This window comes from Rhodnius prolixus, unplaced genomic scaffold (genome assembly GCF_049639745.1).
Source record: "Rhodnius prolixus isolate KJV_2025 unplaced genomic scaffold, Rpr scaffold_23, whole genome shotgun sequence".
Lineage (NCBI taxonomy): Eukaryota > Metazoa > Arthropoda > Insecta > Hemiptera > Reduviidae > Rhodnius > Rhodnius prolixus.
In genome coordinates this window covers 756,805-783,402 of record NW_027411627.1, presented here as the reverse complement: position 1 = coordinate 783,402, position 26,598 = coordinate 756,805, and the positions used below count along the sequence as shown (strand labels likewise).

Genomic DNA, 26,598 nt, shown 5'->3' with positions numbered 1-26,598 from the left:
TATATAGCTAATGACAATTCGCTTTGAACACACAAAATTGCTTGGATTTTTTTTTTTTTTAGACATCGCTAAGTAAATCTAATTTTGCTGCAGTGCTGGGAAACATAACTCTCAACTTTCCTTAGTTAGAGAACTTAAAATATTTTTTATTCAAGTCCTATGACCAACAAAACCACAGTGGAACGTTACTAACTATATCAGTTTAATAATTCTAAGTAATTGAAAATTCCAGATCTTTATATATTCTAGGGAATAAACACTGCACAATAAATAATCTTTAATCATCTTTATTACGAAGATTTTCGTAAAAAAAAGAGTATAATAAATTTAGTCTTTCATTTTATAACATTCTTGAACAATGTGACAATAATGTTAACATTTCTGTTCAAAATAAATTTACTAATTTTATGATTCTCATCTTTTTAGCATTAAATACATTTAATAAGGTAGTAAAAAATATTTTTTGTTTAAAAAAAAAAAAATGGTAGCAGTCTTGAGTTGACAAATTGACTTGAAGTAGTTTTGGCCAGAAATTTAGTTAAACTATTGTTGATCAGACATAATCCAGCAAGCTGACAAACAGAAAATGCAATTAATGCACAATATTTGTTCATCAGACAATTAAGTGTTTAGTGGCCAAATGGTTTCTGATTGTGTGTGCATGTGATCTTAGTATGGTGCTGGTTTTATGAATTTAATTTCAATTTCTATGAACTCTGAAGCACCAAAACTATCCATCGCGCAATGCTTCTAAGTAATCACAAACCAGAGATTGTGATGAAGCAGCTATTTTTGGGGGAGGAAGTAAAAATAAAAGGACGGGCGGGCAGTAAATATTTTAAGTTTTGAATTATTGATTAACCACATTACTTAGCTTCATCAGCTGTTTTTATTTATATTGATGTTCATACATACGTACGTAATAATGTGCAAATAAACAATTCGACTTACTTGCTTTCACAATGTACAAAACATTGTGAAAAAACAGTAAAAAGTATTTTGAAGACTAGAATTTGTTATTGTAAATAAATTTTTCTTTACATATTTTCTACATATAACAAATTAAATATTACACTTTTTTTTTCTCCGATATCGCAATCTTACAAAAGTAACCCATCTTTCTCTGTTTGAAATCTTACTCAAAACGGTTATAAGGTTAAAACTGCATTTCTTTTACAATTTGAATATAATGTTTATAATGAATTTTGAAAATATAAGATTTATCATTTATCGTGTACAGAATATTGCCTCAATCAACTTGAAAGCTTCTGCTTTTCACTTTAACGTGCTTCTTCGCGTATTTGCACACCCAATTGCACCAGATTCGTTAATTAGAAATTGGTAGAAACGCTAGGTTTTTATTAATGCTCTATTTCCCCCCCCCCCTTTATACACCTAGCGCTTGCCTTTCGAGAGACAATTCGAAACTAAAGAGGTTTAGAAATGCAACTCTAAATGAACAACCATTCAAAGTATCATCTTTTATACATTTTATCTTTATATTTAGTCATCCGGCCTGAAATGACTAAGATGATACTCATCTAGGCACTAAAAACCAAATTCTAGTTTACTAGATACCAGATAAATAAGAACCCAGCTTAGTTAAATTAGATTCCTGTTTGCATGAAATCTTTACAATTTAGCCAAAATATTTCTAACATTCTGCACAAAAACCTGGATTCTTGAAGAGAGAGAGAGAGAGAGAGAGATAGAGAGAGAATTTCATATTTTATTATTAATCACAATTATTAATAGAATAACAAGAAGCGCCTACATATATTGCAAGGTAACCGTATTCGTAGGTTCTGTCAAAGGAATCACATGTAAAAGCAATAGTTTTTCGAGAACAAACAGAGACTAGTTGTACCAGACCAGTTTTTTTTTTGTAAATCTTTAGTTACAGAGTGAACTTCATTTTTAAAAAAAAAATTGTTGAAATTTTACAATAATAAACAAAAAATAGGATAAAAATAAACAGTTTTTTTTTTTCAAAATATTTTGTACGTTCTATAAATTGAACACTCCTAATGTATACGTTGGAACTGTGGTTCATATTTGTAGATAACTGCAAACATCTTTCCACCTAATCGTTCTGCTAACCATTTATTCTTGATGACTGCAGCACGTAAACTTTCGCAGGTGAATTTAGCGTCTAAATTTGTATGAACAGCTCTTCCCATACCCTCTATTATTATCAAATCAACTTCGAGCATCATTCTGGCCAGTTTACTATCCAAACGGCTGAAAATTTCGAATCATATTAAGAATAGTATTAATCAAAACAATGATGGGGATATACACAGGGTTGTCCATGAATTATTTTCACTCCCTGTTCAAGTGTCTGGAATTTTGGGAACAAGAAGATAAGTTTCATTTGATTCGTTAATAGTGGTTACCTCCAAAAGTAAAAAAAAAAATTTAAAAAAGTATAACAATCACATCACGAGTAAGAAACAGTAAACACTGTTCATTACAAGTGAGTAAAAAAGAATACCTAAGATCAAGACAAGGTCCAGTCTGAGCAGTTTCCACAGCTATTAGTCGCTTCTGATCCAATGCTTCCTTGAATTTGGACGATATGATGCCCGCCTGATGTAAGATTACTTCCAATTCTTTATAAGTAACATCGTTCAGAGCTGGATCCGAATTCGCACATAACATTACCTAAAACAAAAATTAAGATACGCAAATAGAAAAAGTTAATATATAAGATACCTTAAAGAAATAAATTTAGTTCACTTACGTTAGTACCTCTTGATAAAAGAAACAAGGTGAAAGGTAGTATGCCTAGGATTATATCCACGCCACTGTTGTCAACAAAAATGGCTGCCTGTTTGTGGGGAGGCCCTTTTAGCCGTTCTAACCACAAATCCAAATGGTCCACCATCCAGGGGCGAGCTGTTTAATACACAGCTGTTATTAATTTACGTTTTACTCGCAATAAATGGTAAGGAAATAGATATAAACCTACAACCAACTATCTTCACTTTCATATATCCTAATTTCATTTAATGAAATACCGAATTTATAAGATTTTTAATAAAAATTCATTATAAGGTAGATTTAGTGTATTTGTACAGTTATTATCTGATAAAACATCAGGGTGTATCAAAATCCAGCTGGAGATTAGTGTGTAGCAACATTAGCTTCATACCCTCGTAAAGATTTACATACACGGGATAATGTTGTGTGGATCCAAACAAAGGTGTATGGGGATAGCTCTGGCGGGTGATTGTACAACATAGGGATAACTGGAAGAAGCTTGTGAATGAGCTAAGAGTCAAATAAAATTATGGTACAAATGTAAAAATTATTATTGTTTTATAGTTTTAGAGATCTCACTAGAGTTTTTTTTGTTACGGAAATATTAAATATTTGAGAAAAATCTAAGAGTACTCTTCTTTTTTTAATTTATTTTGTAATTTACAATCTCTATAAATATATACAATAAGTAAATAGGAGGTGAATGAGATGAACTGGAGCGGGAAGAGCAGGAGGAGAGAAGCTACTCTCTACAGGAGATAGGGGAATGTGTAAAGGAGAATATGAGGTGGGAAGAGAGATAGGAGAGTAATTGCGTTTAGTTTTTCACACTGCAAGGAAGTCAGAGGAGGCCACTGGCGATTCAGTCGGCGAGGAGGATTGTCAGGAATGTCAGAGGAGGCGAGAGACTGTACTACAGGATTGGAGCCAGTGGAGAGAGCAGTATGGAATTTTTTGATATTTAGTCTTGGCTAATTGGTGAACCGAAGGGGATGTTAAGGTCGTTGTGAAGAGTGAGGTTATTTACCGAAGAAAGGAGCGTCAGCTCTCCTAAGAATACTCATAATCAGTAAGTATTAAGTATTGTCAGCAAAAAAAAATGTTACGTCCCCAAAAAAAAGGGTCAGTCCCAGGCGCTAATTGTCTTAATTCGGCCCCCGACAGCGATCAGGCGCCACAAATATCTTTGGTACTTATAGGATCTAAAAACCAATATTACCAAAATGGAAAAATTTAGCACTTTATTTAACTAGGAGTAAAAGACAGGAGAAACAATAAAAAAAATGATCTCAAAACCAAGATGTTCTACACAAAGATTTGTGTCAATTTGACCTTGAATCTTTGTGGTAAGATCTGTTTTGGTAATTAAATATTAATATCAGAAAGAATGTATGATCATGAAAGTATGTTCCAAGAATTAAAAGTGAATGTTTTCTAGTTAGAAAGCAATTACGAAGGAATAAATGTAGTTTCTTCAACATATTGTGGCACTAAAATTCCTAAAATTAAAGCAATTCCTAAAACTTAGTGGATCTTCAAAGAATTTAGACTGGCTACCCTTCCACTCTCCCTCACCTGCTTGATTATCCATGTTCAACCCTCCAATAACATTCCAATTACTTCAAAATCCTCAAGGATTTTAAAATCACTTTATATAATCATAATCAAAAGCATCTGTGTCTGAATACCTGGTATTTTATCTCGAGCCTCTTTTAGACCAAAACTTTCGTTGACCATTATGTCGACTACAGCCCTGGCGCCCCAGTCGAACATATTTCCGGCCAACAATCCAACCACCAGTTCTACTTCGCGTTCTTTAGGCGTTAAACTGTCCAAATAGTTCAATCTTTCTTGAAGTTGTGATAAAGCGGCTTCATTTTCACTTTGTTTTATCTGTATCGGAAAAGAACATAATATTACTACATACTCAATGTTCTCTCGCACACGAAGCGTTTTTCTCGTGAAAACTCATGAAAATTGCACCATAAAATTATTTCCTTTTACGAAGGCTAAGAGAAATCATAAATTTCAATGAGCATATTCTTTTTAAAAAGAATGGTATTACTTACAGAAAGATAAGGATCTGGAAAATCAAACTCTCTCATATAGTGTTCAATAGTTTCCAATAAACTTCTAACCGTCAGATTGCCGTAAGCACTGTTACACACAATAATTACCACAAAAAAGTTAAAAATTGTTATAAAAAAAAAAAAAAATTAAGAACAAATTGAAATACAGAAAATGCATAATTCTTACTTTATTCATTTTTATTATTATTATATTTTTACTGCGGATTCAGTACCGCGTCCAAACACACACAGACCTATTGTAGACCAGATGTCTAAAGACACCTATTACCCATCTTTAGGCTGAAAAACTTTATCCCTTCATCAATAAGATAGATAAATTACAATAAATACTTACAAAGGTTGTTGCCTAAGTTTGTGAAGCCGTTTGATATATTTTTCTTTAAACTGTTTAGCTCTTTCAGGAGCTGTCTTGCTATCAGCTTGACTAGACATTGCAGCATTTACATATTTATCTATGGATTTTTCAAAACAGTCCAACCAGTATGACCTAAGAACAATTAGCAGAGAAAATGTTTATGAAGTTTTATATAAATAATGTTACACTTCCTAAAAAAAAAAAAAAAAGTTCACATGAGGAGCCTTAGTAACGGCTTACTGTTCGGGAAGTATAGATTGCTAATCGGCAACCTAGAAAGAGTTTCTCAATTACTTATGGGACAGAACATTGAATCGAAATTCTGCCTATCCCAAACCTAGTTGTTAATGACCACTTTTTTTTGGTAATTGAGCAAAAATGATTTCATATGACGGAAGGGCCAGTCCGGTGTCTATATTGATGACGCGTCATTGAGCCAACTCGTCATAGAGAATGAAATTTTGAGCCATTTCAGCCTCCCTAACAGAGTGGTACCATTATGACACAGATCGGATTAAACAATGTTTACAGAATATCCATTCTAGAGGTGATACTACTTCTTCTTCCCAAGGTGCTACAGTCCCTATAATAGGACCTGGACCGCATTTAAGAGAGAGTGCCACTCTTCCCTATCCTCGGTTTTTAGGCACCATCTTCTAACACCCACCTTTCGCAGATCTCTTTCTACGTCACCTAACCATCTTATCCTGGGACGACCTCTACGTCTTGCGCCCCCCCTGGTGTCCATATAGTACTTTTTTAGGAACTCGGTGATGGGGCATCCGTTCAACGGTGATGCTACTAGTAAACGAATTTAATTTTAAACCTGGTATTTTAGCAAAACATTTAACTTCCCTTAATAGAACACAAGAACCGAAAATTCTATGTATTCTTACTTGTACTTCTTTTTAGCTATACAGAAAAAAAAGTAACAAATAGCAAATATTTGTTTTAAAAGTAATAAAAGAAAGTGGAAATCTACTTTTAAGCCACAAAAACGAGCTTTAAATTTTTACCCAAGTTACTTAAATTTTTCAATCATAAAAAAAACTCTATACCTAGCTTCCACATCAGCATTCAAGTCAACTGTATCCGGCACATAACTTGCCGGATCGGCCAGCAATGGGCAAAATACCCGTTGCTTTTCTCTATCCAATTCTAACTGTGTTATCGCCACTTTCTCCTTATTTAACTTATCGAACCAAATCACAGGTTGGGGTTCAAGCGCTGAACTGCCCACATAGTTCTCTTGCCATGAATAATGTTCACCTAAAAAAAATAATGATATATATATAAATTTTAAAATATATTTTTATCATAACCATTTTTATTTCATTAGCTCATGTGAGGAATTTCATTGGAATTTTTGGGAGAGATGACATACAACATATAGTGCTCACCATCTTGACTGTCGCTTTTGCGATTATACAAGGAAATAAACATCGACACTAAACTGATCGATAAAATAACAGTAAGTACGATTTGTAATAGAACCTAAGACAAAATATGATCAGGTGTTGTGAAAATTGATAATTGCCATTTTTTAAAAGATAAAAAAATAAATTTAAAAAATATTATCTGAACACTTTCATAAGAGCTAACCATATTGCCTTGGAATAGACTGGGTACTCAAGAGAATAATTTTAATTATTAAATAAAAAAATTATATTAGTTTTTTATTAGGGCCGATTCATCAGTAGAAGATCCTCAACACAAATTTATGTAAATGTTGATATCTTATCTTATCTAATTGTATTAAAACTAAAGTTGAACATTGTTAGCAATGTCACTATCACTTATAACCTTTTTATCTCCAACAGGAATGAGATATACATATCAGACTTTTCAAACAACTTTTTTACACTATTTACCGAATTTGTTTTAAGCTATAAATGTTAATTATTTAGTAAATTCTTGATGTGCTTGGCTGCTAAAATTTAGTAACTGAACACTCAGGGTATAACCAGGTTATGAATGGCCACACAGGAAAGGAAGTGACTCTACAGCTGATTTTTTTTTTGTAAAATCCATTTTCCAACCGTTCTCCCAAAAAAATAACAATAATAATAATGAATTAATTCAAAAACAACTAACCACACTGTTCTGCACCCTTTAAAAAAGCACCAATAGCACCTAAATAACCTTCATGTCTTAGAAATAAACTCTGCACTTTACCTTTTGACCAATAATTTATTGAAAATGATATTGTATGCATACTCAACGGATGATTACGTAAGAAATAACCACCAAAATAAACCTATAAAAATTAAAAAATAAATAAATAATTAAATTAAAACAAAACTATAATAATTACTTACACATTGTAAGAAACAAAATAAAATTTAGAGATAAACTGGCCTAAGGAATAAGTTGAGAATTGGCATTAAAAAAACATAACCACTTATAACCTTCTGAATAATGATTTATAAAAATATTCATATGACCTTTTATAATTTTTTTTGTTTTGTTTAAATTTATTTCAATTTTTATTTTTCTTTCTAAATGTCGATATCAAAAATTTTTTACTAAAGTTATTTTTAAATAACATTAAACATTAACATCTGGAGCATTAAACTTTAAAATAGGAATATTACAGTGCAGAGATCGCATTGTACAAATCGTTGATCCACACTCTGAATAACAAAAATACGTGCCTTAAAATTTTAGATTCTTTGAAAGATTTCAAATGAAAGTTAAAGAGCTGCTGGCACGCAAATGGTGCACTCAGTTGAAAGAAAATGGTTGCCCAAATCATGTTTTCACGAAAATAGAAACTAAATTCAGTCAAAGATTTCTATTAAAGATCAAGTTTTCTAGATGTACCAAATAGAAATAGAAATTTTTGAACTATATGCGAGTTATGCTGCTCAGATAAAACAGATATTTTCAGTGAAAACTCAAATCGAGATTTGTAAAGCTTTCCTCTTTCAAAAATTGAGTAAAAATAAATCTAGACGAATAGAAGAACCCTCAAGTGAACATGTTTTTTTTCTTTTTAAAATGCTAATTCTCTTCATTTCTAAGAATATTTAGTAAAATAGAAACCTTTTTCAGATTATGTATAACAGCATATAGCGAGGCAATTTGCCCAATATCATTAGATATAGTAAACAATAAACTTCTAGCCACGTCTGCTTCAGAATAGTTAATTTCTACAAAAGATAAAATATTAAAACAATACAATCTTGACAGCTAGCACGATAAGACTAAAGAATATTTAAGTCTTTAAAATTTATTATTTTTCGTACATGCTACAGTAAATAAAAAATAATAGCAAAAAAAAAAAAAAACACCAAAACTAACTAACGTTGTCCTTGTCTTGTTGAGTAACATATCTTTCCAAAAGCGGATGCTATGAGATTACTATCTAAGCCGTGTGCTTTATAGTCTCTACCATAAATATCACCTACTAACATATCTGTATTGCGGTGGTCGCCCACTTCCGCTAACTCCAACAGCTCGTCAAATTCCTAATAATTTCAAAACAATCATAACCAATACATGCAATACAAATGAAAATTTGAATAGAAACATTTCTCTATTATTAGAATAGGTAAACTATGACAGCTACTATTCAGAGTAAAAAATTTATGTTTTACTTGTAGAAGAGAGAGAGGCTGTACAACTAAATCCATTAGGACTCACGAGGAGTATAGCCCGATATCGTGAATACAACTATCTTTGTTACTTCAAATCATTTCCAATTTACCATACTAAGTGACTCAGAACTAAGTGCGAGACGGAAACATTAGTGACGTCAAAATCACTACTTTAATCAAATTGATGAATACACCTCCAAAACCGGCCAGGGATTCAGTAAACATGTTCTGTACTTTGGTGTACAAAATCAAAGATACTGAGGAATTAACCAAATTTTCAACAGTTCAAAATTATAGCAAGTTAATCTATTTTTCAGGCTGAATTTAAGAAACGATGAGCGTTATTCCAGTATTTTTTCAAAGATTAAAGCTGTTCAAACATATTTTACTTTGAAAATTGATGACAAGGTTTTTTTTTAGCTTTAAGTCGAAATAATCTTGGTGAGGGAGCGACTGATAAGGAGGTATGTAATTCTGTAGTCTGTGAAATAATAAATTGAAACAGCTTAACAATAAAATTAAACAATTTAAAGAGAATTAGAATTTCTCTGATCAGAAGATGAAAATACGCATACATGTGAAATGATGTTGAATTGAAGAAATAATTCAAAAGAGACATATTTTTTTTTTAATTAGGTATAAAAACTCATTAAATTATCGTAAAATATTATCTAAATTTAAAAAGCCATCAAGGTAGTAGAGATGTTTTCATTTAATGGTCTGTTCCACCAGACCTTGGACCAGTTCCTGATTGTACGGACCAGGTGCAATGAAAGTTTGGAGGTAAAACAGATTTTTCACAGTTTTGTAGGCTGTTCTATTAAAACCAAACCAACTTCAAACTATTAGAGAACTGAGCCACTTTTCGGAGAACAGATCGCCGGATATGGGGCAGTAGCCACTTTATTTGTCTGCTTTAGGAAGGTTTTAACAGATTTCTTAAAACAAAAACAAAAAAATGCTTGGAAAGTTTTTAAGTAATGTTCTAACAGACTAAAATTAAAAAATCGAATTCTAAACCAGTTCACAGATCGCGCAAGACCGCTAAATATTCACAAGCCAATAAGCTGATCACATAAATTGTCTGATGGAATTAATCTATTCACTGATGATTTATACATACAGTCGACTCTCGATAAATCGAAATCCAAGGGACTACAAGAAGAATTCGAATTATCGAGACTTCGAATTATCAAGAAGGGGGGAAAAAAAATCGAATTATTAAGAGTTTTTATTATGTATATATGTATGTACATACGTATATTGAAAATACGTATGAGCTTACCTAAGTTTTAGACATATATAGCCTCAAGTAAAAAAGTAAAAATAATGAAAACGACAAAAAAGAACAAAAAAATTACATATGTATTAACATTTCAATAAATAAATTACATATGTACCTAATTAAGAAAATGAAGAACAGTTTTTTGTTTCAATGTGGCTTGACTTAGTCAAGTGACTTAGAATTGTAGAAAGCGTTGATGGTGGAATATTGAAAGTTTTGGCGATATCTTTTCTTTTTTTCGAACCACTTTTCACGGCCGCGATAATTTTTTTTTTTCTGTCGGACACAGTAAGGGAGACATACTTCCCCATCGTGACAAACTAAGAAAGAGAATTGGGAAGTTAAACTGGGCTGAGAGGAGGGAAACATTACGCAGGAAATGAACAATAAGCGGACAATGAGAAGTAAACTTTACTAGGGAAAATTCGAATTATAAAGAGGGGCAGGCAGCCTTGTTCGAATTGTAGAGCCTTCTCTCCCCCTGTTGTTAAGGGGAAAGGATTTCGAGTTATCGAGCGTATCGAAATACACTGCATTTTTTCGATTTACCGAAGTTAGCTGCTGTAGAGTTTGAATTATCGAGAGTCGACTGTACTATGAAATTGAAAAAGAACAATTATGTGGATATTTCACAGAAAAGCAGAAACGGATTGAGAATCCATCTTTTGTACACTAATTTACACATTTAGCGTTTATGAATCAGTAACAGCAAATCTATGTCTATCATTAAATGCTTCTATTTTAAAAGAAAAACTAAAATTTATGAATTCTACCTTAGCTTTTGTCAGCAAAGTCCCTAAACCCCAGAATGTTCCACCACCAGTGGCTGTTCCACCAATTCTTTCATAAGAATCTTCCGATTCAACCTGTTGACAAAAAATTAAATAATAATAATGACATTCCTATTTATTAATGAATCCCAGGTTAATTCTCACATAATAATTTAATAATTAGTACTAACCTTGAGTATGCTAACACCGGAACCAATATTCACCAACAAATATGGAAAGATATTTGGATCAGCTGTTTGGAATTCATATTCAGGACTGCCATGGCGATGGTATGTAAAAGCTTCATCGCTAATGTTTTTCAATAGGAAGTTGCATCCCTTAATCAAGCAACCCATTTCATCTTCCTTTTCAACCCTTACATAAGAATAATCATTCTGCCTAGTTGTTTCACGCAAATTCTGCGAGAATCGACATGGTAATGTGGTAACATATGTATTTAACACAAAATATTGTTTGTGTGTGTATGTGTATGTGATTGAATTTATTTTTTTCTAATATTATTCAATTATATTTAGATAAAATAGCCCTTTTTTTTGAATAAAAAATATCTATTCTATAAGAGGGGTATAACTGTCGCAGACGAAGGCGACTGCAAACACAATGAATTTCTTTTATGAACTCAAAATAAATTAAGTTCAAATCACAGAAATTCAAATTGAAGGGCTTCTTCGGCTTCTATTTCAGAAAGAGAAAATTATAATACTGGGAATCAAAACCATATTTTAGCTCTAAGAACTCGCTCCTAATCAATCAGCTAACTTTGCATAGTAATGCGTTAAATAACATTCTAGGAAAATGAAATTTTAAAAGATTTGCTCCTTAAGAATAAGAATTCCTTAGAAACATTAGAGTTAATACAAAAATTGGAACAAACTGAAATATCTGGGTTGCACACCAAGTTATTGCGAACTTGACAATAATGTAAAGACTTCTAATGTATAAGACATTTTTCTATGATCTCCGCGTTGGAATCCAGTATTCACTTAGCTAATCCTTTCCCTAAAATTTTTGAAAAATAGTTTCATTGTTTTTCTTCAAACTTTGAATACATGCTACGAATATGTTTTCGTAATAGAATATATGAATAAAGTAATGTAATCGCCTAATTTTTCAGGCGGCTTAACATCCAACTACCAAATTAGGTATCGTGGACGGAGGCAATTAGCAAACATACTTTACTATAAATTTCTTTTATTAACAATTAAATAAAATCCAAGGCCTAGAGACCGGGAATCGAACCCAGTACCACAATACATATTAGCTTTGCAGGTCTCTAGAATATATGAATATGTTTGTATATATTTATTTGAGACATTTTTTTCTAAGACATTTTATTTGAGAGAAGTTCTAAGGAAGAAGTTAAGTTCTTATGGAGCGATGCAGTTTATGGTTAAGTTCAACCACTAACAATTCCTCCACCTTTTTCTTTTGCAAAATTATTTAAAATAGATGAACATTTTTTAATAAATTTTAATTAGTTATTCACCATCAAGATTAAGTACAGCCGAAAGTACTGAATTCAAGATATTCATAAACAATTAAATCTAATTTTAATTTTGAAACAAAGAAATTGAAGAAAGGAATTAATTGAATATTAGATCTAAGAATTGTAGCCATTCGGTAAAACTGAAATATTTCCAAGACCCATTTCTGAATAACAATGTTTTGTACATAGATGAGTAAAGTTTGTGTCAAAAAAAAACTGTGTATCAATTCGGTGTGTTGAAAAGCTTAGTTTTTTTTAAATAAGAAAGAACTGAAAAACTATTCTCACTTTAGTCCAAGTTTTTCCTGCAACAGTCCAGCATATTTATACGCTCCGCCACCAGTAGCCTTTATTATTTTACCAACCATAGTTTCACGTGTTCCAACTAGATTTGATTTCAGAAAATCTAAACATCTTTCTATATATTTCGTTTCAAATTTTACAAAATGTAATCTTGCACTTTCGGATAATTCATATAAATGATCCTGCGAGAAATAAAAGAAAAAAACAAGAAATATAAAGTAAATTTAAATTAAGTTTTTTCAGAGAATACTGATGCTGATTTAATATTATTATAGAATACTGCGACGCTTGCATTTTTATATTGAAGCATCAGCAAAAGATTTTCTCAACCATGAAAACATCACAAATTATTTCAATTTCAGTCACGAGTGAAGCTCATTACTGAGAATGTAAGAATAATTTATTTCTGAGAAATTTCACAATTGGGATTTATTTGTTATGTATTATTAATTATTTAAAATAAATTTTACCCAACAATGAAATTGGTTGGTAAGCTTAAAAATAAGTAAAGAGCACTTTTTTTGGGTACCCTTACATCAGTTGTGAAGAATCCGTCGATTGAATAGTGAGCCCTTCTATATGATAATACAGAATAGTATGCAATTTTTGTTAGCGATCCACCTGAAATTAGAAAATAAATCTAATTAATTAAGTATTAGATGTAAGCTTGGTTTGGAATAAATAAGATTCTCTACAAATTAAATGGAAACAAAAACTTAGAAGGAAGTCTGTTTGTTGGCTGAGGGTTTGCCTGATCATACAGCGAATGTTAATGTCTACTTTTCAGAATTTAATAAAGCTTTAAATAGACTGCAGCCCATGAAGCTGAAAGTACTTGTTTAATGGTTACTTGTTAATGGTTGGACAAAAGATCAAAGTAAAAAGAGAATAGCTAACACGGGTCTACTTCTACTTAGGCATGTTCCACAGAAAGTAAAATAAAATTACTACAGGTAGTTCTTGACGGGCCAATTAGCGTACTCGATACTGCAAAGAGGAAACAAGCAGTTCAAGAGCATCAGGGGTAGGCTAAAATAACTGTTTCATCTCAGAATTTCACTGCCGAAGTGTTTGCCAACATGAGGAGACCTCATAAATTTGCAATTGCTGTTGAAGAATACAACCGTTTCATATCAAGGGATCTTCTTGTTGTTAAGAGAATTGAAAACCCTGGTGAGTTTTCATAAATCCTCTGCAGTAGATTTGGGTATCAGTGATGCACATATTCTGCATAAAAATTGTATTCTAAACGAGATTTCAGGGGGGATAGATCGTTTCATTAAACTGCAATTAGAAGAAAGTGAAGTAGCCACTTCAGTTTGCTGAGCGGTGTGGGGGTTTCAATTAAGGCAACAGTATTGTAACGTGTTTGGTTATCCCATTGTAGTTTTTTTTAAAGTTACAGAATTAGTAAAACTTCCATAAGATATAAGATTTCCGAGCACTAATTCCAATTTTCTGTTTCCATTTCTAAATCTGAAATAGACGTATAAAATGAAAAGGCATAACACGAAATTTCTATTACAAAATCAAAGAGAATTTTTTTTAGAAATATTTTTGTGTAATTTGAATAAAATAAATGAAACTCACCAATATCAATTGCAAATCTTTTAGCATTGTTTAAGTTTCTGAACACTTCTATTGTTTCAGGAAGTTTAATACTTCTTGGTGGACCTTTTCTTTCCATACTTAAATTACTAATCAACTTAAGGCAAACACTTCTACGACCATTCTTAAAATCACATTTCATTTATATAGGGTTTTCTTTAAAAAGAGAGCTCAAAAGCGAAATGCATATGTTAGTGCAAAGTTTATATATACTTATTTACGGATTATTTATAGTCATGCTCATTTACACACGATTACAATAATAATATTGTTGCGTAACATAACCTACGGATGCTACATTGTACATAACCAATTATGATTGAAGAATATATGTATGGTTATCTTTTAGAAAGGTAATGTTTTGATTTGTTTATGTCTTGTTATTGTTTTTGTTAGAATCCTTATTTGTTGTCATTGTTTAAATAAATTTTATATTAGCAACAATGTACAGAGGTCATTTGTACTTCAAATGAGTGTGTGTGTTTTACAAAAATCCAGTTTCTATTGTTCATTGATATATTGAATGACTGGTTAAGCACGTGCATAAAATCTTCACTATCATGAAGAAAAAGGTAAGTATCTCAAAATGTTCATATTTGCTGAATATTTTGTTTTATTTGTTTCAATATTTTCAAAATGTACAGGTGTTACTTATGGGTAAAAGTGGTTCTGGTAAGACGAGTATGAGATCAATAATATTTGCAAATTATATAGCCAGAGATACTCGTCGTCTTGGAGCAACAAGTATGTTATAATTCATTAAAATAATTTTTAAAAAAACCTATAAGATCTAAAAGAATAAAAATCACTTATCTGTTAGTTTAGATAATTCAGCAGCATTTATTGTTCAGTTAACTTTTTATGAATTTCAAGAAATATGTACCTCGCCTGATCTTCTTACATTATTTACTTTAAATCTATAAAAAGATCAGAAAATTTCACATAAATAACTATAAGCGAACTAAATTTATAATTAAGAGAGATGTTTAAGTAGTAGTGTTGCAAAAAATTACAGATACAAAGGAGGATTCATGTTTTAAAGGAAATTCGTGAATTTTATCTGTTGTAGAAAAAGAGAAATAATTGTCAAAGTTGGGTGTTTTTAACGTTTCGCTTTTTCGTTCACTTTTTGATGATCAACACTTATACAACTGTCCTACTGGATAGTTTTAATATTGCAAGTCTAGCTGTATGCTAGTAAAACCTGAAAATGCTTTACTTTAATATTAAAAATTTAAACATCTATCTTATTAAGCAGTCTGGTGTGCTTCGTAAGGGTTTTGGTTAATTTTCGGCTCTGATTTTTTAATGTCATGCTGCATCGGATTAAAAACATTCGCTCCTTAATTTTGCACGTCTGTTTACCATTGAAGTGTATCTGTATTACACATTTAGTTAATAGCAACGCTGCGTAAATAATAAATAATTGTTTCGTATTATACTCGTAGTTTTCGTGATCTCTGTAAAATGTTTACAAAACAAAAATATGCAATTTATGATCTAATAAAATAAATAATTTTCATTTTAGTTGATGTCGAACATTCTCATGTCAAATTCTTGGGCAACTTAGTTTTAAACTTATGGGACTGTGGAGGGTAAGTTCATCTGATGCAAAATTAAAATAGACCATTAAAAATACATTCTTTATATTAAGAATATGCAGTATTAAATGAAAAAGAATAAACATCACGGTGAATTAAAATTTCAGCCAAGAAGCTTTCATGGAGAACTATTTTGCCAGTCAAAGAGACAATATATTTCGTAATGTGGAAGTGCTAATATATGTATTCGATGTGGAGAGTCGTGAAATTGAGAAAGATCTACGCTATTATCAAAGTTGTTTGGAAGCTATTATACAAAATTCACCAGAAGCCAAAGTATTCTGTTTAATCCATAAAATGGATCTTCTTCAAGATGACCAACGTGATATTGTAAGAATCGAATCGTTTGATAATTTTTCGATAATTCTTATCCACAAATAATTTGCGAATACTTGTTAGTAAACCAAGTCTTTAATTTGTAATGTTAAGATTTACCAGTTAATACTTCAGAGTGTCATCTATAGATTCATTTCTAATTAACAATAGTTTAAATCAAAAGTAAGAGCCAGGAAACATTTTAATGAATTTAACCTGTGTTACAATATAATTCAAATAAAGTTAGGTTAGGTATGTCAAAAGTTATATTATATTTCTATAATTGAAATTGATTAACCCCACTAGATAGATAACTATCCTGACAAAATTATTGTTTCATTCTTTCATTATTGAAATATTTGTGCATTGAATTATTGAATTTGTTTTTGGTATAACTACAGATTACCTTTAACCTAGTAACTAGTAAGTTCATTAATTGAGTACTGACTGGAGGAACATCTGACCAAATTTCTAGCTAACTGATCAATTATTTTTTTTGTTATTCATCTCTCATGACACAGCTGGTTATCTCTTTAATTCTGATCAGTTATTCTAATGTTCCCCCATATGTTGATGTAGATTGGTAAAGAATGTTTTACTTATACTTCTAAAGCTTATAAATTACGGATTATAAAAAGATTTTGTTTAATGAAACAATAATTCAGACATTCAGTCAATAAATTGTTTAAGTGAAATAATATTGGCGCCATAAGCTGAAACAAACCATCTTTAGATGGATAAAAATATGAAAGCAAAACAAAATTTAAGGAAACAACCATCAATATTGTCAAAAATTCTTGTTCTTACTTAAAAAAATCAATAACACTTCTTTTCTATTCACTTTTAGATATTCCACGACAGAGAAGTCGAGTTGAAGAGGTGCTCCAAGCCCATAGATTGTACCTGTTTTAGAACATCCATCTGGGATGAAACTTTGTACAAAGTAAATTTAGATTTTCTTATTTAAATTCATTTTTTTTTTTAAACTATCTTTTAATACACTAAGAGTAAGAGTTTCTCTTAATATAATTAGTAAGAAAAAATATTGCGATCGTGCAGTTTTCTCAGTTTTCTCTAGAAATCAGTTTTTGAGATTCCCTGAATGCGGAAAATTACTTCTTTTTTAAATGTGCAAGTTCATCATAACTAGAAAGTGGAAATATGCAAAAAATTGAGAAAATAAAATATTACAATTTGTAAATATTTTTTTCTCGAGAGATGCGTTCTTTAAACGTTGTTCTTTAAACTTGAAACGCACACATCTACATGTATCTCAAGATCTACATCTTGCAACTTTTATTGGCAAAATGTTTCCAAGGAAAAAGCTTTTTAAAGTAGTTCTAGCTAGAGATTGGGATGCCTTTAAACTGTAATTGTAATTTTTAAATTACGAATATATAGTTTTCGTGACCGCAAATTGTTAAACTTAGGATGGAAGATTTGCGAGGAATCGGTCAAATAAAACAACTCGTCTTTTTGCGAACGTTTCCACAAATATATTGTCCTCTTCAGGGCGTGGCTATGCAAGTTGGTTGAGTTACAGAAACTGTTACTGAAACTACAGTAAAGTTCCTAAGTTTTTAAATTACTTTATAGCGCTGATAAAAATTCAAAACATAATTAAAAGTCCTTTAAAAGAAAATTAGTGGAGCTGAAGAGCATTTTACTGAATAAATGTCTGGTTTATAAGAAATTTATCCCACAATTTCTTTAAAGTGTATTTTTGGAAAAATATGGTTAGAAAAAGTGGTCGAGAGTGTTGCTTTAAAATATTTTCATTTCTATATTATTGCAGGCTTGGTCTTCCATTGTATATAAACTGATACCAAATGTAAAAGAATTAGAGATCTCGTTGTCTCAATTTGCTAACATAATTGACGCAGACGAAGTATTACTATTTGAACGAGCCACATTTCTAGTTATCTCACATTATGAACTGAGGCCACATCGAGATACGCATAGATTTGAAAAAGTTTCAAATATTATAAAACAATTTAAACTTAGTTGCAGGTAATTTTCAATTTTCTTAATAAGCAATTTTAGATTAGGTTATTTTATTTTTTTAATGATTTAAGGCGCGTCAGCATCTAAGATTATTGGCGTCCGGAGCTTTTTTCAGTGCACTGCCGGCCTCCGGACAGTGTTCCCAAAGTTACAGACAACACTGTCCATCACCGGACAGTGAGCTGTAAGAAGCTCCTAGGAAGAGAAAATCTAAGGGTCAGCAGCTGGATTAGGTTATTATTATTATTATTTATTATTTTATTTTTTGTAGCAAAGTTGCGACCCAATTTCAAAGTATGGAGGTTCGTAATTCAAAATTTGCTGCTTTTATTGATGTCTTCACGCCAAATACTTACGTTATGGTACAAACTTCAGATCCTAGAATTCGTAAGTATTCTACTAAATTAAACTGATATTTAACTCGTTATTCGCGCAAGAACTTCTAAAAACAATTAAAGCTTCTGTTTTAACATATCTTGTGAATGTTAACACAAGATTTCTCTTATCATTTAATTTCCGGATCGTCATCCATAAATATCGCCATTAGAATTTATCGTTCCGCCTTGAGTCTGCTCCAGAAACGTCCCTTGTTCCGTGAACTACAGGCACATCTCTATTATAAAAGCGCCACGGTAGCCGAGCGTTTAGAGGCGAGACCAGCGAAGCTAATATGTATTGTTGGTTTAGTGGGTTCGATTCCAGGCCTTAGCCCTTGGATTTTATTTAATGGTTAATATGAGAAATTTCTAGTAAAGTATGTTTGCTAGTCGCCTCCGTCCACGCCACCAAATTTGGTAGTTGGACGTAAAGCCCGCCTGCAAAAATAGGCTTTACTTTACTTTACTTTTTCTTTTTTTTTTTACTCTATTATAAAAAAAAATCTTGTTTTACAATAGCATTGACACTGATCTCCTTTTACTATTTCTATTTTTACAGCTTCCGCAGCCACCTTAATCAATATTAGAAATGCTAAAAAGCATTTTGAAAAGCTAGAGAAAGAAAGTCAGTCGTCGTTTGTTAAATGACATCAGGTTCCTGTTAAATATAGATTTAAGACGTGAATCAATGATCACAATTAGTGTTGAGAAACTTGTCTTAGATTTTTTTTTTCTTGAAATTTTGGATAGACTACGTGTTGTTGTTTTTCTTCCTGAGAACTGTTACCTTTATTATATTTCTACTTAGCAAAAAAAAATTGTTAGTCTATCCACAATTTCGGAAAAAACGAATATTTTGGCATGTAGTTTCAGCAAATAATTTAAATTTAATAGTAAACGGATTTTATGATATAAAGATTTCCTCTTGACTATCTCGTACTTATTATTAAGAGAAAATATTTTGATGAAGACAAATTTTAGATATGAGTTTTTTAGGCCTCCCTCCCGAATAAACATTAATTGGATTTTAGAATATGATCAGTATGGCGGTGGAAGAATTGTCTCATAAACGAAAAGTCACCGGAACATGAAATTTTATATTCCGGTTTAAAAACTCCAAAAATTGTCTTTTGAAACTATCATTGCTCCTAGATCTATGTTTAACCTTTTTTATTTTTTGCAAATTTAGTTTAAGGGCAGTTTTGGAGGAGGCGCGGGTTGTGTTTGTCTTTCCTCTAACATGCCATCATTGTAATTGTACGGGTTTACAATATGTATAACTTTAGTCAGAAGAAAATAGGTTCTGTAATTTAGAAATTTCAGGGAAATGAATAATTAATAATATTAAAAAAAAAATCGTGTGCTCACAAAGATTTTCTTTTTTAAATAAGCATTTCAAAGAAAATCTGTTTTTCAATTTTGAATTTTCACCGGGAAATTTCTAAGTACGGAAAAAAGTGGTTCTTATAATCTATTAGGGAGCAGTAAAACCACCCTCAACTTCGATAACGGAGGCACTATTACTCATTTATTTTTTTTTAAGAAAGGAAAAATCCTCATTAGCCTGCAAAAGTTATTCAAATTTTTCTAGTCGATCTCTTAGTTTTTCTTCATTACCAATTTGATACTTTGAGAAAAGGCTTTTAATGGCAACGGCCATAGTATTTGAGAAAAGATACTAAATATTTGGAAAATTCAGTTTGAGTGGTGCCCTTCAATAAAGGGTTTTTTTCTTAATGACAAAAGTCAGATAAATTTCGATCAACATTTCATGGTGTTGGTTTTTGTCCGAAAGTTTATATATTTGTAGGAAAAATTTTGTTTCACTTACACCAAATAGCATATTTAATCACGAAAACAAGTTCGAATTTGATGCAGCTGTGGGAAATTGTGGCTTCCTGTATATTTTTATGTTAGTAAAGGTGGAAATGACGTAGTGGATATGTAACATTTTTTTTTCAATTTTGATAGAATTTTCGTTAGATGAGGCTGGAAAATTTTATGAGACAAATATCTTGATGTTTTTTGTTGAACATTTTACATCACATTAAATTTGTCCATTATCCATACGGTAGCTGAGTGATTTTTTTTTTTATCTTTGTTTCTGCCAATGTTTAAAGTGCGAAATTTCTTTATTTTAAATCTCCAAATATTGTACATCTTGAGCCTTGGAGTTTCTTAAAGAATTAAAGAAATTGAAGTTTTGAAATGAACCTATTACGCTTCTACACTAGAGTTTTTTTTTTTTTTGGTATCTTCCAGTCTTTTCATGGACAAAAATATAAAGCACCAGGGTAAACGGTTTATTTTAATTGGAACTTGCGAGAATAATTAAATAATATAGTGGCTACACTGTTGCATAAAGCAGTTTTTCGCAGTATCATTCTAAAGCAAATCGATTTACTAATACAACTTATTTTTTAAAAATTTAAAGTAAAAAAAAAGTAAAAGACTTGATTATGTAAATAAATTTTATAAATTTTTTATTCTTACGTATGTAAATTATTATTTATTGCATTTTTCATTTTGTTAATCTATTATTATGTCTTCATTAGAAAAACTTCTGAAACTGTTTCCTTTTAATTTTGTTCACTTCAACTATTCTTGAATTAGTATATATTTTTGTAAATTATTTATAAATATTTGATGCCATTGAAATTTATATCATTCGCTTGTAATATCGATACCTCCATTGAATTGTTAATAACTATGTATATATATTATTGAGCACTATTCTAACCTCCATATTATTTTGTGAATATGTAAAAATATGTTTAAAATGAAATTGCTAGTATTATTAATTATTTGTTTGAATGTAAATTATTATTTATTGTCAAAGATATACAAATTTTATTTTATGTAAAAAAAAAATTAAAAAAATATATACTTGTTTTCGTTTTTGACTATTTTTTTGGGGGGGAGGTTTCAATTTCGATTTCCACTTAGGTACTGTTATAATATAGAAGAGGTTACTTTGTGATTTTGCAGGTTCATTAGCAGAAAGTAATCAGTTATTTATTTAGTATTTTTTTTATTTTATTTAAGGCGCATCAACAACGTCTTTGGCGCTAGAAGCCATTTCCAGTGCACTGCTGGCCACTGGATATTGTTCTATCGTTACATTGGACTGAACTAAGAAGCTCTAGCTAGATTCGATACGTTTCTTTTCCTTTAGTTGGGCGATCTAAAATATCTTTAAATCCCTAGATCGTAAGAGTTACGCCGATCGAGCCACTGATTTTTGAGCTGCGGCCTTATGGGTAACAAGGATGAGGGAATGCATGGGGGAACTCCCGCTTCATCACTCCGGTCCACACTCAAATCGCGCCGTGCGTACGTACGTCGCCCCACTCCTAGGTTGCGCGCGCATGAGCGTACGTATGCCAGGTGTTGCGCGCATCTTATCGCTCAAATGACGTCATAAGAGATTAGGACTTGGAATATTTTTTCGATTAAAGGATTAAAATATTTATTTTTTTACACTTATTAAGACTTGGAAATATTTTGATGTTGCGCGCGCGCGCATCTTACCGCACACCATTATAACATCATTCTAACACAAAATATGAGAGAGAGATTAGGACTCAGAATATTTTTTCGATTTTAACACTTGGAAATATTTTTATCACACATTTTAATGTTATTATTACTTAGAAAATGTGTTCATTAGTGGATAAATAGTAACTGGATTAAAATAATATTTTTTACACTTATTAAGACTTGTAAATAAGTTTATCACATATAATATGACCGATGTTGCGTGCATCTTATCACACATTATGACGTTATTTTAACACAAAATACGACATTTTACTGAGAGATTAGGACTTAGAATATTTTTGATTAAAGGAATAAAATATTTTTTTTTACACTTATTAAGACTGGTTAGGGTTGTGATTTAACATGAGAATATTATCATCAGGAGTATAATCCTATCACTTTTATCACAATAGAATATGTTCGTAATAATATTTTTATTTTTTAATACTTACCAATAACGAGGGATTTTAGTGTAAGTTTATGGATAGCCTAATGTAACCTCCTCCCATTAGAATAATATGTATGTTTTTGACGCCTTTAATGTCACCAATAGCATCTTAAAGGTTATAATAATACATAGAATTGGGAATATTATTATTAGCATTTATTACTAAAAAACATTAATTAGGAAAGTATGTTGGAAAAGGAAAAAGAAAGAAAAAAAAATCGATTTTTTAAAAATATATTTATTATGTTATTTATTAAAATACAATAGCATATAATTGTATTTTTTGTTTTCTTACATGCATTTATATTTTAGGTAAGAACAAAAAGGGCTTTCCTTTTTATGTACACTACATGGACATTCTATGAGCGTATTTAAATCTAAAACAAGATTACAATATATACATTTTACATAATTTTGCTTAGTTATACGAATCCATTAAAGGTTAACACTTCTTTGCTCACACAAACATTATAATAATAAAAATCATCATCATATAGGTAAGAAATCACCTTGCTATGCTATTCAGCGAAGCGATTTCAGCGACTCCCACTCCTTTACCAACTGGACAGCATGACATACAAAGAAAAGAGCTTTTCAACCGCCTTGAAAAGGAGCTAACTTCCCCTTATAATTATATGTGCATTTTGAGCAGTAGTAATGTAAAGATATATGAAATATTATATGGTTTTATGGTAGAGGCAGGCATTAAAGTTTAACAGATTTTAGGCACTAATGAATTATAAAAACATAAAGGTTTAAATCTAAATTTCTGTTATTTATGTACAAATAAATGATATGCTGGCTGTATGGTGCTACCGATGCCAAGAAAGAAAGGGGGAAAAAAAAAAACTGGACAGCAGTATTGCACAACATTATGCAAGGGGTAATGTCTACAGTTTGTAGTACTATCTACCAACGACTTACATATGTACCTACCTTAAAACCTGCTTTTCTGTTTCATCTCTACAATGTTAGGCGTGGGTAAATTATAATAAAACTACATAATATTGTATGACACTTAATTAATTTTGTACAATAATAGTAAATTTTTACACACAAAATACAACCCTTTCCTTACGTCTAACAGGTGTATACTTAAGAACGTCCAACTTAATTTTTATTTTATAATCTAAATCCACATCCGAATCGTCTAGTTCTTTCTCTAACCAATAGTTCGAAACATATAATGATTCCACATTTTCGAATTGTAAGATGTAGCGCATTTTTCCCCGATGTACGATCTCCTTGATTGCCACAATAACTAGTTCTACTCCTTCTTTTAACTGCTCCAATCTACAACATTGACCAACCTTCACTTTTCCCTTTATTTCCAACATTGAGATTTCGTTAAATTGTACGGCTTCTTGCTGTGTAAAGGGAGTATCCTCCAAGTTTTTCCAAACTCCAGGGAGAAATTCTAATTTTTCTATTTTTGGAAAACTGTGGCCCTTATAAGTGGTCATTCCATTCATCTCAATTAGACAAAATGGTTCTTGTCGTGGCAAACAAAACAGGTCCATATCGTCATCGTAAGGGATTTTGATAAACCCATTTTTCTTAAGATCTTCTCTGGCGTTGTTTGCAGAAATAAATACATTTTTGTGGAATCCTTTAATGTAATAAACACTTTTTGAATCATCTTTCTCTGCTAAAACCTCTACATAAGGAAATTTGCCTTTATTATTCACTGTAAACGCTTTAACTTTATAAGCTCCGCTGGTATCTAGATTTTTCCAATGTGATTCAAAATATGGTATTAACAAATCACTCAACCTTGTAACTTCTTTCTCAAATTCCATCAAATGTTGGTGATTGTTTTTAAACGCTTCAGTGTTAGCAAGAAACTCCAGTTTTCTCCGTTTTAAATTATTTTCTTCTACTTCCATTTTACGTTTTTTAGCCGTTTTATTAATAAAACATTAATACTACATAACGGGTCTATTTCGTTTAATTTGTATGGAATTAATCTATTACTAGTGTTTGTCCTTTTTCGTAGAATTTGAGGGATCAAATTTTTAGTGTGTATAAGACCATGGTCTTCCAGGTTTATCTCTTTGTCGATGGTAGAAAAAACGGTGTGGGATTGTGAGAAAAAGGTCTCACCACACTTAAGATAGCTTAGTGAGGGGTGCTCTATCAGAGGACTTGCAATTACAGTGGAACCTCGCATAACGAGCACCTCGCTTAACGAGTAATTCGCATAACGAGTAAAACAAATTGATTCTTATAGCGAGCGATGTTTCGCATAACGATAGTTTTCTAATGACATTTCGCTGACTGCGCAGTTTTCGCTGACTCATCGAAAACTGCGCATTCTTCGATTAGTCATTCCTGTTTACGCATATGCGTTTCATATTCTCCACGTATCTAATGCACTGATACAGTCGAAACCGAACTTCACCGAATGAGTGGTGTATAGGGAAAGTCCATATAGTGACATTTGTGTTTAAATATTGTAACGAAGTTGACCTGGGCAGAGAAGAAAGGCTTAGATTGTTCTAGGGGTTGAACGATCAAAGTCAGTAACAGGCCGCCACTGCATAAACAAAAGGGCGGTATCTATCTGTGGCAGAGAAGAAATGATAATGATATGATATGATAATGATTTAATGATAACGCTGTGTCACATTTTGAAGACATTTTGAAGCGACGGCAGAAACAAGGAACATTGGACAAATTTATAATTAAAAAGGATTAATTATGAATGTACATATTTATCTCAATTAATATATGTAATTTATATTATATTACATCATATGTACATATGTATATAATTTTTTCGAAATAAATGTTATAAAAAAAAATTTTATCAATATTTTTTTTGCATGGAACCAATTATCCCCTTTTTTTTTAATTTAAATGAAAAAAATTGTTTCGCTTAACGAGTATTTCGCTTAACGAGTAAGGTTCTGGAACGAATTATGCTCGTTAAGCGAGGTTCGACCGTACTTACAAAAGCAAAAGGATTCAAACAACGTTTGTTTAGAAAGAAAACCAGTGTCATTAATTAGAAATGGACCATTTCCAGAATTCAGCAAACGATAAATTTTCTTGCAGTGAGCATAAAAGTGCTATTGTGGATACTTTTCATGAAATGGCCAATAAGAAACATGGCTTTTTATTCAGATTGAATTATGTGATTTTTAGATTAAACACAGGTGAAACAAACCTTCAAAAATGTTCATCAAATTAAAACAAATCAATTTAATTTTTCATTAAAATGAAAAATATCTATCCTTTGGAAAGTTCAAGCAATTTTTGTTATTTAGTCAATTATTTAAAAAATATAATAGAATTATAAAATGTATTACTCATTTAAATAAAGTTAATTCTGTAGTTAAATCTATTTTTAATTACAAGTTTTATGTAACATTTAAAAAAAAAGAAATGTATAATTTTCTATCATAATAAAGAAAAAAACTATTCAAAAAAAGAAAAGTTTACTATTTATTTACCTATTCTTTACATGATTTAGTATTTTAATTTATTAGTAGAAAAAATCATCCATAATATAAGACGCAAAATGTAACTTTAAACACGAAAAGTTTCTAAAATGCCCATCAGGTTGCAGCACTATCCAGACAAGGTAAAGACAATTAGTTTCATAAAAATACGACAGAAAGCGCTATAAGTGAGGACAACTTTTTTGTTTTACAAAATTATCTTTAGTAACAAGTATGAATTTCATAGGGCAGGAACTTATGTTGTTAGAGTTACTCAAAGTACGACTGAAATCTTTGTTAGTCTTTACTATGTTATTGTACCTACGCATGCAGAGGAGAAATGCCTTCCTTGTATTTGTAGTGAACAAACTTTTTTGCTACATAGCGATAGTAATAACATCTCACTTGACCTGTCTTATTTAAAACTAGCAAATAATTAAAATTATAGGAGCCATTCCTTTCACCTTACGAAAAAAATAACATTTATATGCAATCATAAGGAGAATGCGAGACGATTCATAAATTGCGATAATTACCGCGCAATAAAAGTTATTAAAGCTTTATTCTATTATATTAATTTAGAAGCATTA

General features: G+C 31.1%; 2 protein-coding genes across 3 annotated transcripts; one reads left to right on the top strand and one right to left on the bottom strand.

Annotated features, from left to right (window-relative positions):
- Window positions 1-870: 870 nt before the first annotated feature.
- Window positions 871-14,591, bottom strand: LOC141459826 (4'-phosphopantetheine phosphatase). 2 transcript variants are annotated; one of them, XM_074139349.1, is made up of 15 exons: window positions 14,263-14,591; window positions 13,208-13,293; window positions 12,658-12,854; window positions 11,054-11,237; window positions 10,866-10,958; window positions 8,516-8,678; window positions 8,254-8,360; window positions 7,303-7,465; window positions 6,267-6,477; window positions 5,188-5,340; window positions 4,833-4,920; window positions 4,452-4,656; window positions 2,744-2,898; window positions 2,495-2,664; window positions 871-2,241 (listed from the first exon to the last, which is right to left on the bottom strand). In XM_074139349.1, exons 1-15 carry the CDS (start codon window positions 14,420-14,422, stop codon window positions 2,025-2,027), a joined length of 2,352 nt encoding a protein of 783 aa, XP_073995450.1. In that variant the 5' UTR covers window positions 14,423-14,591; the 3' UTR covers window positions 871-2,024. The 2 variants fall into 2 exon arrangements, with proteins under 2 accessions (XP_073995450.1, XP_073995451.1); XM_074139350.1 differs by lacking the exons at window positions 13,208-13,293; window positions 14,263-14,591 and having other exon boundaries at window positions 11,054-11,281; window positions 12,658-12,798.
- Window positions 14,592-14,629: 38 nt separating this feature from the next.
- Window positions 14,630-20,436, top strand: RagA-B (Ras-related GTP binding A/B). Its single transcript, XM_074139352.1, has 8 exons — window positions 14,630-14,852; window positions 14,925-15,024; window positions 15,809-15,875; window positions 15,989-16,211; window positions 17,044-17,139; window positions 17,992-18,206; window positions 18,472-18,587; window positions 19,137-20,436. Exons 1-8 carry the CDS (start codon window positions 14,841-14,843, stop codon window positions 19,223-19,225), a joined length of 918 nt encoding a protein of 305 aa, XP_073995453.1. The 5' UTR covers window positions 14,630-14,840; the 3' UTR covers window positions 19,226-20,436.
- The last annotated feature ends 6,162 nt before the right edge of the window (window positions 20,437-26,598 follow it).

Excerpts from the sequence above, each read along its gene's own strand:
- LOC141459826 (XM_074139349.1), bottom strand. The coding sequence starts at position 14,422 with ATGAAATGTGATTTTAAGAATGGTCGTAGAAGTGTTTGCCTTAAGTTG. Across the intron at positions 6,478-7,302 it reads AAAGGGTGCAGAACAGTGTG|GTGAACATTATTCATGGCAA; the intron begins GTTAGTTGTTTT and ends TATTTTTTTTAG. Across the intron at positions 2,665-2,743 it reads TTTTATCAAGAGGTACTAAC|GTAATGTTATGTGCGAATTC; the intron begins GTAAGTGAACTA and ends TTTTTGTTTTAG.
- RagA-B (XM_074139352.1), top strand. Across the intron at positions 15,025-15,808 it reads TCGTCGTCTTGGAGCAACAA|TTGATGTCGAACATTCTCAT; the intron begins GTATGTTATAAT and ends TTTTCATTTTAG. Across the intron at positions 18,588-19,136 it reads AACTTCAGATCCTAGAATTC|CTTCCGCAGCCACCTTAATC; the intron begins GTAAGTATTCTA and ends CTATTTTTACAG.